The 13,088-nt window shown below is 35.7% G+C and overlaps 1 protein-coding gene across 1 annotated transcript in view; it reads right to left on the bottom strand.

The window, feature by feature from the left end:
* Positions 1-13,088, bottom strand: part of Gm28710 (predicted gene 28710) — a 90,649-nt gene that overhangs the window by 50,283 nt on the left and 27,278 nt on the right. Inside the window, exons 10-13 of the mRNA NM_001378608.1 lie at positions 9,848-9,960; positions 8,974-9,119; positions 7,334-7,514; positions 5,096-5,252 (exon numbers count right to left, since the gene is read on the bottom strand). Of these exons, the coding sequence (NP_001365537.1) occupies positions 5,096-5,252; positions 7,334-7,514; positions 8,974-9,119; positions 9,848-9,960 (597 nt within the window). The remainder of the gene's footprint in view (positions 1-5,095; positions 5,253-7,333; positions 7,515-8,973; positions 9,120-9,847; positions 9,961-13,088) is intronic.

The following is a 13,088-nucleotide window of genomic DNA, read 5'->3' as shown; positions in this document are numbered from 1 at the left end:
TTGTTGTTCCTCCTATAGGGCTGCAAACCCCTTCAGATCCTTGGGTCCTTTCTCTAGCTTTTTCATTTGGGGACCATGTGCTCAATCCAATGGATGGCTGTGTGAGCTTCCACTTCTGTATTTGTCAGGCACTGGGAAAGCCCCTCACGAGACAGCTTTATCAGGCTCCTGTCAGCAAGCTCTTGTTGGCATCTGCAATAGTGTTTGATTTTGGTGGTTGTTTATGGGATGGATCCTCAGGTGGGGCAGTCTCTGGATGGCCTTTCCTTCATTCTCTGCTCCGAACTTTGTCTCTATAACTCCTTCCATGGGTATTTTGTTCCCCATTTTAAGAAGGATCGAAGTATCCACACTTTGGTCTTCCTTCTTCTTGAGTTTCATGTGTTTTTCAAATTGTATCTTGGGTATTCTGAGCTCCTGGGCTAATATCCACTCATTAGTGAGTGAATATCATGGGTGTTCTTTTGTGATTGGGTTACCTCACTTAGGATGATAACCTCCGTATCCATCCATTTTTCTAAGAATTTCATAAATTCCTTGTTTTTAATAGCTGAGTAGTACTCCATTATGTAAACATACCACATTTTCTGTATCCATTTCTCTGTTGAGGGACATCAGGGTTCTTTCAAGCTTCTGACTATTATAAATAAGGGTGCTATGAACATAGTGGAGCATGTGTTCTTATTACAAGTTGGAACATCTTCTGACTATAAGCCCAGGAGTGGTATTGCTGGATCTTCCAGTAGCATTATGCCCAATTTTCTGAGGAACCGCCAAACTGATTTCCAGAGTGGTTGTACCAGCATGCAATCCCACCAGCAATGGAGGAGTGTTCCTCTTTTCCCACATCCTCACCATTATCTGCTGTCACCTGAGTTCTTTATCTTAGCCATTCTGATTGGTGTGAGGTGGAATCTCAGTGTTGTTTTGGTTTGCATTTCCCTGATGATTAAGGATGTTGAAAATTTTTTTAGCTGGTTCTCAGCCATTTGGTATTCCTCAATTGAGAATTCTTTGTTTAGCTCTACAACTCATTTTTTAATAGGGTTATTTGATTTTCTGGAGTTTTGTAAAAGAATGGGGGATAGGACTGTATGAGCCAGAGAGGTCAAGGACACCATAAGATCTACAGAGTCAAGTAACCTGGACACATAGCGACTCACAGAGACTGAACCATAATCCAAAGAGCATGAAGGGACCTAGGCTCCCCACACACCTGTAACAGGTGTACAGCTTGTTCTTCATGTGGGTCCTCTAACAATCAGAGTGGAAGATGTCTATGACTTTATTGTCTGCCACTGGACCTCCTTCCTCTAGCTGGACTGTCTGGTTAAGCCTAGCAGGAGAGGATGTACTTAGTCTTGCTGAGAATTCATGTCACAGGGTGAGGTGGTACTGAAGAGGGTGCATCCCCTTTCCCGAGGAGAAAGGGAATAAGTAATGCTTGAGGGATTTGTAAGGGTGGGCCTGGGAGGTGGAGCTACAGGGGATGACTGCTATTAGAATCTAAAGCAAATAAATAGCTAAGTTGATGAAAAACAAACGATTGTGCTATGCAATTCCTGGACATATATTAAAAGATTGCACACGATCCTACAGAAATACTTGTTTATCCATCCATGCTCATTGCTGTTGTCTTCATAGTCGTCAGAAGTTGGGAATAGGTTCAATGTCCAAGGACTTATGAATAGATAATAAAAAAAACTTGGTACATTTAAACTATGAAATGGTAGACACCTACAAAGAAAAATTAAATTATGAAATTTGAAGGTACATACATAAAGCTAAAAATAATCACTGTGAATGAGGCAAATATTAATGTTTCCCTTATATGTGGATGTGACTTTTAAGCTTGAGACCTATGTTTCAAACCATACAACCAAAGAGTAAGTGTCTATAGACAAAATCCCACCATGAAAAAAGATAATGACAATCAACATTCTGTGCTAACAAACAAGCTATTGGATTGATATGTGTTGGGAACAGGAAAATTAGTTTTCTTCAATGGAGTTCTACGGTTTTATGAATTGCATTCTAGGACACGCTATGGGTAAATAGTTTGCCAAGTAAAAAAATACTTCATTGGGTTTGTTTTGTTTCATTTTGTTTTGTTTTCTCATTGGATCTTTGTTTAATATAACTTTTTAATGTTATTGCTTTTGCTTTGTTTTGTTTGAATCTTTGGTAAGAGAGACAAAGACCATTCAATTGGATGAACAAGGCAGAGAGAATTTAGAAAGAAATAGAAAGGAACAAATTTGACCTGAAAATATTGTATGAAAATAGTTTTTCTTTTTTCTTTATTCTCCTCTCATTCAATACATTCTGACACAGCCTTCTCACCTCTTTATCTCTAAGCATCCTCCTACCACCCTCTTCACCACATGCACTTCTCCTTCGTTTCCTTTCAGAACAGAGCAATGATATCAACTGAACAGTGCATAACAAGATGCAAGAAGACTAGGCACAACCTTCATATCAAGGTTCAAAGAGGCAACACAGTAGTAGTAAAATGGTCCCAAGAGCAGACAAAAGAGTCAGAGATACACCCACTACCACTATTAGGAGTCCAACAAAACTCTAAGCTAAATAACCACAGTATTATGCCGAGGGCTTAGTCAGACTAACATAGGCTCCATGATTGCTCTTCAGTCTCTGTGGGCCCCTATGAGACTTGCTTAGTTGATTCTGTAGACCGTGTTCTCCTGGTGTCCTTGAACCCTCTGGCTCCTACTAAAACATTATTTATTGTTTTAACATAATTTTTTAGTGCTAGCTCTCAACCTGAGTTTCAAATAACTAATAAAACTATTTCTCATCTTTCTGTAACATATATACCAATTTTTAGTTATCAAAGAGTTAATGAATTATGATTTTATTTTTAGTTAAATAGTGAAGGATTGCTGAGAGCCTATGTAGATTCTCTTCTTATGTTTCTATAATCAAAATTTTATTCATCATGTGTTAAAATTTTGTCATTTTCATTAAATGGCTTGGCTTTCCTGACTTGTAGAAAGATAGGAACTAAGGCATTTTTATAACTTTCAAGCTCAATTACCCTTTGTAGAAAATATCATGTTCTTATTCCACTCATATAGCAAATGGCATGAAAAGGGAATTGTGCAATCTATTAATGTATTTAGTCCGTTGTATTTTTTAAATGGTTTTCATCCTACAAACATTAAATTAGTGTTTACAGGGAATTAGTAAAAATAAGTTCAAAACAATAATTTTGTTGTTTGTTAATTGTGGATAGCCATGGGGCTAATTATATTTGATGTTAGTTCTGTTCTCCTCTGAGTGGTTGTGAATAAGGAATGAGTCAGCACTCATGTGATTTCCTATAAACTTGCTTCCCACCTTAATTTGTAAAATAAAGGAGAGCTGGTGATTGGATAGATAAAAGAGAAGGTGGAGAGACAAGAAGGAGTAAATGGAAGAGGGAGAGGGTACAGAGGAAAAGGAGGAAGAAGAAAAGTGGAGCAGAAGCACATGGCCTGGAGAAACTGCAAGTTCTATGGGGTCTCATGATGTGGAAGATGGCAGTGTAGCTGTAGGTCTGCCCAATCTGGGTGCACAGCAAGTATTTATATTAGTTGAGTTCTGCTTTCATTGCTGGGGCATATTTGGGTTGGATATTTACCACAACCAGTTCATATATTTCATATATCCTTTTAGAATTGTGGAATATAAATGATTTAAAAATTATAAACACTTCTACCATTCTTATATGTCCTACTTCAAGAATAGTGGTATTGTATTTTTTCCCTCATTATTGGGTTATAAATGCACTTATATTGTAAAAATCTATTTTAATATTCTGGTTCAATCGGTATTTTCATTTATGAACATATCATATTCAGACTTTGGGAAGTAATATGTTGCAACATGCTACAAAGACCTATGGTTTCACATGGTTATTCATCATAAATTCAATCAAAAATTAATAGAATTCTAATTAGGATTATACATGTTCCAGGCATTCATTTGATATTGAAAGCTTTTCTTTCATTTTCAAACTAGGGACACATGGAATGTTTAATTAGTGCTACAGAAGAACAGACACAAAATGTTGAGAGAACCCAAAGAGACATGAGTGACACAGAGCCAAGTCAGAAAAATTGTCAGGGACAGATTCATATGAGAAATGTATGTAAAAACTATTAAGCTATATAAAAGTACTTAAGTAATGGAGACATAAAATTAAGGAGTTTTATAGCTGATAAACAGTACAATATTCAAAACTGGAAGACATCTGTTTTTAAGATCATGAGTATAGTTCTTTGCATTTCATTCACAGGACATAAAGGAACAAAAAATATTAGGGGTTTGTATAAAATGTATCTTGGATAGAAGTTCAAATCTATGGAATCAATATCAAAACAGGTTATAAATGTATATGTTACTTCCATCCTACTCATGTAGTGCACATTGCAATGTTCATGGGCAGTTGCTTAAATGAGCTGCATTTTATTACCATGTTTAACACAGTGCCTAATTTCACTTTTTTAATCCAATGATGAATATAGCCTAATATATAATGTATAACTACATTTAGCATAATAGATTTCAAAATGTATTAGAAATAAAATGCATAGCTATATTTATCTGTTTGTTCTTCTGTATGTCTGTCTGTCTAGCCAGCTATCTATCTTCTCACACACACACACACAAACACACACATATATACTAAATTGGTCAAAAATATTTGAGCTGCTGAATACTACAGGATACAGTAGTAAAGTATGCATGTTTGTTCTATTTAGTTCAAAACTAATTTAACATATTTATCAAAGGTATTTCAGCACATTCCTATTGAGTACACAATATTTTATCCAAACACTATTGTTCTAAGAAATTCATAACCTTCATAGTTGAGACCTTGAGTTCAAAACTGCATACCAGCATTCATTCTGAAGGAAGCTAGGCTTTCAGCAATTTAAGGTTCAGTTGAAAATCCAGGAACAAATTCTGCCATCAGCTATTTGAACTACTGTAGTTCATTAACAATTTTATAATGATAAAAATAAATGTGCTTTTTTATACCTCAGGTTAATCATAGGGTCACAAGTCAGAGTGACTTTACAATACTTACTTTCAATTCACTGTTTGTAAGAGTAAAGGTTTTGTTTGCAAAAGTGTTTTTAATCAAATGATAAGTTATATTGTTATTGGGAATAGTTCCATCCTGATCTGTACAAGTTAGGGAGACTAAAGTGGTGTCAACTGGAATGTTCTCAGGAAGTTCAATTCTGTAATGAGAAAAAATTGTTAAATGTTGAACTTGATTTAGTCAGATTATTTAAATATAATTTAATAGATTATTCAAAAAGTGCACATAGTTAAATAGCCCTCTTGTCAATAAGTATTTCATAGTATCTATGAAATATTGTATAATACATTATATAGACTAATGATGAATCCAAGGGAAATAACATTATTGTTATACTAGATTCCAGAACAGCAAACTTAAGTCATAAGTATTGCTGAACAAATGACAATTTGTTCTTCCTATGTTGATGACTTTAAATTTGTAGATCATAAAGTTCTATGTCAGCTTGTAAAATAGCCATGTTTGTATCTTTAAATTGGTACTATATCATTCTCCCCAGCTTAAGAATAAAGAAACTAGGAATTACTCTTTAGATGTGCTTAAAGGAGAGCTGAGACTGTGGCTTCTGTGTTAAATACTTTCCTATTTACAAAGAAAAAATACTTGCGAAGAAGCAACTTACGGGAGAAGGGTTTATTTTGGCTTCAGCTCAGGCTCAAGTTGATATGCCCATTGTGTGTAGAAGCTACGGGAGCTGGAGTATAATGCATCTGGGTAATAAGTTATTTGTAGTGAGTCAGAGAGAGCCATGAGTGCTGGTGAACAGCACATTTTCTTTTTCCTTTTCAGTCCAGAACCCCTTTTATTATTTTTTATGAATGGAGAATGCAGATATGTCTACATTGGTTAACGTATGGTAGAAACACCTTTTCATATATACCCAGTAACTGTTTCCAAGGTGATTCTAGACCCACTTAAGTAAGCAGTCAGTATTAACTAATCCCCTTACATAAACTCCATTCACAAAAAGTTCACATTTTTCTCTATATTTCCCAGTTGCCTTACAACCTCTGCAAATGGCTTGAGGGAGGTGTACTACTGGAAAATGGAAAGGGTATTGATAGGTTAAATTACAGTTCCTGATAAGATGATTAGAATGTGAACACCTGAATCTACTGGAATCCTTGATTCATTGATCAGAGTAGAGTCAACAGATTTTTACTGTACTTTCACCTCTGCAAAGAAATGCTCATTGGGTTGAACATAGAGTGTTGACAGTAATTCAACAGTATGCTGTTTGGCTATTGCAAACATCTACAATAGTGTTTCTCGTCAGTTTTGAGAGGATGTTTTCAGTTTAACTTTGGATTACACTTTCGCATGAAGCTCCAACCTGAGCTGAATTAGGATGACACTAGTAGACAGGCCAAAGTTGTTGAGGAAAAGACCATGAGGACTCAACCCTACACGAAAAACTTACTGGCAACTGTGGAACACTGAACATGAGAAAAATAGTCTTCCCTAGGCAAAAGCACATCAATTAGTTCCCCATTAGCAAGTGGTCAGCACATTAGCACCTCAGAACCTCTGCTTCCCTTCTTCCACTCTGCCAGGCCTCCAGCAACAATCAATTATTTACATCTATCAGATCGTAAATGTTGGGTTTTGGCAACTCAACATAGCAGAGTTATTAGTTTTATCTAGAAGCTTGGACTGTGTCCTATTATCCTTTTATTATTGAGGCATTTCTGCATTATTTATGCACAAGGTATATATTTAAGAGAAAGACAAGTTATTCAATGAAAGACTGCCCTAAACCCATTGTAAGGTATTGAAACACTGTTTGTTCTATCAAAGTGAAAAGTTCTAGTAATAAGGAATGCTAACTCTTCAGTCTACAAGATTATATCCACCCCACTGTAAATAGATAGCATTATTCTTCTCTACTTGGTGATTGCTGTGAATATATAACTCTAACTTTCCCTAGGTATTCTATGTACAGATGAAACATTCCTGATATGGTATTATTTTGACTTTCTAGACAGGCCAGATTTTGGAGCAATTCAGTATTGATTTTACCTTTTGTGACAACAAATGGAGCAAGTCAATGTGTCCCAGGCAGGTGAAAGAAGAGGCCGTGTCACATGTGAGAGTAAAGGAAGAGAAGAATGAAAGGATACCAACTCTATGTTTTAGGATGAGGGAAGCCCATTCACTCATTTCTGTGATATTTTCTAAATACAAATATCTGAAGACCCAACAACTGCAGTCATAACTTACACATAAATTTCCTGAGAGCATCGTGGAGGGTTGTCATTTACATCCTGTAGAATCACTGTGAGTGTCCCAGTTGTTGAATGTGTTCGCTCATTATCATAAACTCTAACATATAATACCCAAGATTTGGGGATTGTATCATCTTCATAGTCTAATGGATAGGCAACAGTGACTTCTCCAATGTCTAAGAGGCAGGCAGATTAGAATATGTTCAATATTCACAAGATAAAGCATATGTGCATTAAAATCATGACATGAATAAAGTAGTCCTATTGATTAAAGGCCAATTGCTGACATAATGAAACCACAAACAAGTCACAATTGTGCACATGTAAGGAGTGGGGAATGAATGTGTAACAGAAGACAGAAACCTGTGTTATTCAGGTCCTTTCATAAGAGAGTCATATCAACTGCACTGGGAAACACACAGTGAATCCTAGCCTCACCTGAATAAGTAATAGTGAACACAGTATAGGCAGGGGGGAAAAAACTGAGGTTCTGGAGAAGGGTGGACGTGGGGTAGAATATATCCAAAACCAAAAAAACGTAAAAGGTATGCTTTAGGTAGGAAATACTTCCTAAATACGTATATTGCATCTGCGCTTGCAGAGCATACAAACTCTAAGTATATGCACTGCTTTGCCAACTATGAGCATATAAGATAAATAACTGATGTATATCATGATCATGCTGATAAATAGCCAGGAGGATTCTCCTTTATCACCTACCTTTCCTTCATGTCTGCTGTCCTTCTAGGTAGAGTCATTGGTTTTTTAGATATAAACTTTGTTAAAGATTTGGTTGCTTATAAATATCCAACATTGTAGGGTGGGCCCGTTGAGTTGAAGTGTATATAAATGCAAGATTCCTTATGTGGAAATCTTTGTATTGAGATAATGGGCAGTGGATGTTTTAAACTTATTCTATTCATATCAGAAAGGGTGTGTTCCATTCTAAAAGGGAAACAAATGTTTCTTTCCTCCATATTCTAATTTTATGCTTAAAATTGTTAGAGGCCTAGATAGCCTCTTAATCTCTGAGTATGTGAGATGTACTTAAGTTGCTGATGCCATATTCAAATGGGTTGAATCCAAGTTTATCTATGCTATGGAAATTCATTATGGGAGTTTAGGCTGGGGATTTGAGTAACTCGGGGATTTACCAAGAATTACAAGGCCCTGCTTCTGATCCCCTCCATGGTAGTGGAAAAAAGGAACAAAAAACTCTTCCTCAGGACTATATTTCAGATGGGGATTGGTCCAGTAAAAAATGCAAAATGCCTTTTGAACATAATGTCCTTACAAGAATGTATGGTATAAAATGGATATTCAGTTTATGGTAACTAATATTCTAGTTTCCATGGGAAAATTGGTTTCTCAGAGAAAGCTCATAAAATAAGTTCCCAGTGCAAACTTACACATTTGAATTGTCAGAGTCTGCCAGAGCAGGCCAACACTGAGAACACTTCCATACTTCTAACAAGGAACAAAGGATTACCATTTCCTTCATAAAAACATGCTAAGTGCTCTCCTACATATTTTAAATATCATTTCATTCTAACATAATGACTTTAGAGCTTAGTTTTATAAATAAAAATACTTTATAGTATATTTTTAAATGACTAACAATAAAAATTATTATACCTTCATTTATAGCAAACTCTTTCTGTGTACCTATGAATTCATAATGTACTGTATCCCCTATATCTCTATCTGTTGCCATGAACTTGGCCAACTTTGTTCCAACAGGCAGATTTTCATTAATATTTATAGGTGCCTCTGGTCTGTATCTGTAGGACAAAGAAGAAGTTTTTATAGCTCAGTTTAAACAAGTGTCTTTTTCCATTCATGTCACATAGCAAATATTTAAAATTTTATGTGATACACCTTTTTGTGACATTTTATAATCTCTCAAATCAAGTAACTTTAATTGATATATATATATATATATATGTACATATGTATATATTCCATTGTTAATATTTAAAAATAAACGTAAGTAGTATTTTATCCATTCTCTTTCTTTAGTCATTCACTTTCAAATGATTGAGAAATTATTAATTATAAAAGGTAAGAAAATGCTGTAAACACTTCAGAAATAACTTTACATTTTATGTATATTTATGCATATATTCATGTCAGAAAGTATTTTGACCTAATTTTCTTGAGTGGCTACATTGATCTCACAATATGAACAAAATTACTGTTCATTTTTATAAGACTTTTCTCAGTAATAATAAATAGAGAAGAAAACTAGTAAAAAAATTCTGTTTCATTAAAAAAATGATCATTTTCTGTAGTTTCAAGAGGAAGTATAAATGGTGTTGACTTTGTTTAGTGTATATGAGGAGAGCAAAGAACTCCTAAGCTCAGAGAAGTTTGTTTTCTAGATTATTTTGAAAATTATAGGAAATTTTTGCAATGAAAATAATAGTAAAACACTGGTATTTTTCCTACTATAAAAAAGTTTCAGAGGTTAAATTGAGCCATTTAAATATTTAGATTAAGCATTGCTTACATCAGAACAGGACTCTCATCATTAACATTTTGGATGTTTATAGTGATGGTGCCAACGCATGACTCCAGAGACAGGCTGTCCCTATTTCTCACAGCGATTGCTAGCTGGAAAAGCTAAGAGCAAAAGACAGAATGCTTTACTTTTTTCACTTTGAGTGCTTAGTACATACAATTTTCTTTTACATGAAAAATAATATTTTTAAAATGAAATGGAATAAAAGACTAGAAACAAGTTTTACTATTCCTAATTATCTTAACATTTGTTAATAGTATTATCTCCTATTTTTATATATATATCACTGCAATAAATACTTCCGTTCAATTATCACAGATTTTAGGTTATATTTTAAAATAATACTTTATTATGTTGTAGGAACATATTCAAAATAAATGAATTGAAGTAACAAAATAAAAGTATTTAAGCATCAAAATAAAATGATGAGTTAAGTCTCATTGTCTAGAGAAAAGTCTGAAGCATATTCTACTTTTAGAAAATATTATTAACTCACATATTTTTCCAATTTTAAATGCATAAACTACTTTAAAATATAATTTCTAGTATAACCAAACAATTGTGAAATATAGTATTACAAAATAATAATATGTCTGGTAAAATTAATTAGTTAATTAATTACTTTTAGATTTGATTTATTAAAGTTAATTCTATAATCGTTAAGATTAAATATGTATGCAACCATATTATTAAAATCTACTAAATTCCAATGAAAGCTTACCTTATTGAACCTTAAACTCTAGGAATATTTCATATAGGTGAGGGGGTATTGAAGCTCATCCCATTAAATTCTAGTTGGACTATTTCCCTTTTCTCCTTTATAACATTGTCTTCTTTCTCCCCTTCATTGAAGGGTTAAGTGGATTGAAGAATGGAGGGACAGAGTAGAGGAGAAAACAAGTAGAAGGGATAATAAAACTAAGGGCTTTCTGAAACAGTCATCTGGAATAATGAGGACCTTTCTACTGGGCGTGTTGGCACAAGCCTTTAATTTTAGTACTAGAGAGGCAGAGGCAGAGGCAGAGGCAGAGGCAGAGGCAGAGGCAGAGGCAGAGGCAGAGGCAGAGGCAGAGGCAGAGGCAGAGGCAGAGGCAGAGGCAGAGGCAGAGGCAGAGGCAGAGGCAGAGGCAGAGGCAGAGGCAGAGGCAGAGGCAGAGGCAGAGGCAGAGGCAGAGGCAGAGGCAGAGGCAGAGGCAGAGGCAGAGGCAGAGGCAGAGGCAGGCAGACTTCTGTGAGTTCCAGGCCAGCATAGAGTACATACTAAGTTCCAAAACATCCAAGACTACATACAGAGACCCTAGCATCAAAAGAACAGCAAGAAAAGAAGCTTTCTAAAATAAATATATATATACAAATAAAAATAGTGTAAATATCTTAACTAGACAGCATGTGCTAACAAATAAAACCCCCAGCACCAGGAATGGGTTACCTCTGTTTTGTGTCAAGTAGGATTCCATAGACTTCTAAACACTCTACCACTCTAATCGATCACCTGGTAGAACTTGATGCTAAAATATTGGATTCTATTTGCTGAAGGTGTTATAATTGAATTATAAAACCTGGATAAATCAAAGAACTGACTGGGACTATATCCTTAGTGGGTATTTTTCAAAGCATTACAAGGCATTTTGTGTGCTACTAGAGGGGAAAATTAAGCACCAGTCTCACCAAGTTGTGAATTCTGTGGGCTCTAGTAATGATGGTTGTGGCAAAGAATTATCAACCTATATTATAGTGGCAAAAATATTATGGGATTAAGTACACACATACTGGTTGAATTTAAAGACAGCTCCTCAAAAAATGAAACTCATTCCTGATACTATTATTAGTGCAAAGAATGGATAGATAGATAGGTAATCAACCCTAGAAGATGTTAATATTCTTCTTCTAAGTGAACATAGAATTGAAGTTGATCCCAATGATTTATTGCTACATCAATAGATGAGTGCATCTCTCAACACCATAGAAGATGCTTCTTCTTACAGTAGACACAGAGACCCCCAACCAGCCAACATACAGAGAAAACTAGGGTGTATGGTGCTCAGGCCTACATGGGACATCAATATCATACTCCTCCTCCCAGAGCTCAACAATCATGATGGGAACAGATGCAGAAATATTCCAAGAATGAGAGGTATATAGGTTGACTACAACAAAGTGTTTTCAGACAGAACAGGCTGAGACACACATCCCTATGCAGGACACACATTAATTCACAATTGTGATGATTACATACACTAAACCAGAAAAAATGCAAGACTGGAAAAAAAAAGATCTCAGCATAGTTGTGTAGGTGAACATTAAGTAACACCTAGAGCCTAGAAGCTTAGCAATTGATGGTTAAGGGAAGAAGGTTTTCTTTAAGGATATAACCCCTGTTAGGTGGACCACATTCCAGGCAGGATGTCCACACAAGAGTAATCAGGTAACATATAATGAAAATATATGGCCTCTATTATTTTAAACAAATCAGTCTGGTGGTTCCTCAGAAAATTGGACATAGTACTACAGGAGGATCCCGCAATACCTCTCCTGGGCATATATCCAGAAGATGTCCCAACCGATAAGAAGGACACATGCTCCACTATGTTCATAGCAGCCTTATTTATAATAGCCAGAAGCTGGAAAGAACCCAGATGCCCCTCAACAGAGGAATGGATACAGAAAATGTGGTACATTTCCACAATGGAGTACTACTCAGCTATTAAAAAGAATGAATTTATGAAATTCCTAAGCAAATGGATGGACCTGGAGGGCATCATCCTGAGTGAGGTAACCCAATCACAAAGGAACTCGCACAATATGTACTCACTGATAAGTGGATATTAGCCCAGAAACTTAGGATACCCAAGATATAAGATACAATTTGCTAAACACATGAAACTTAAGAAGAACGAAGACCAAAGTGTGGACACTTTGCCCCTTCTTAGAAATGGGAACAAAACACCCATGGAAGGAGTTACAGAGACAAAATTTGGAGCTGTGACGAAAGGATGGACCATCTAGTGATTGCCATATCCAGGGATCCACCCCATAATCAGCTTCCAAACGCTGACACCATTGCATACACTAGCAAGCGTTTGCTGAAAGGATCCAGATATAGCTGTCTCTTGTGAGACTATGCCAGGGCCTAGCAAATACAGAAGTGGATGTTCACAGTCAGCTATTGAATGGATCACAGGGCCCCCAATGGAGGAGCTAGAGAAAGTACCCAAGGAGCTAAAGGGAT

The sequence above is a fragment of the Mus musculus genome, chromosome 5, assembly GCF_000001635.26.
Source record: "Mus musculus strain C57BL/6J chromosome 5, GRCm38.p6 C57BL/6J".
Classification (NCBI taxonomy): domain Eukaryota; kingdom Metazoa; phylum Chordata; class Mammalia; order Rodentia; family Muridae; genus Mus; species Mus musculus.
The sequence above is the reverse complement of the archived record's forward strand: the minus strand, read 5'-3'. Positions and strand labels throughout refer to the sequence as shown.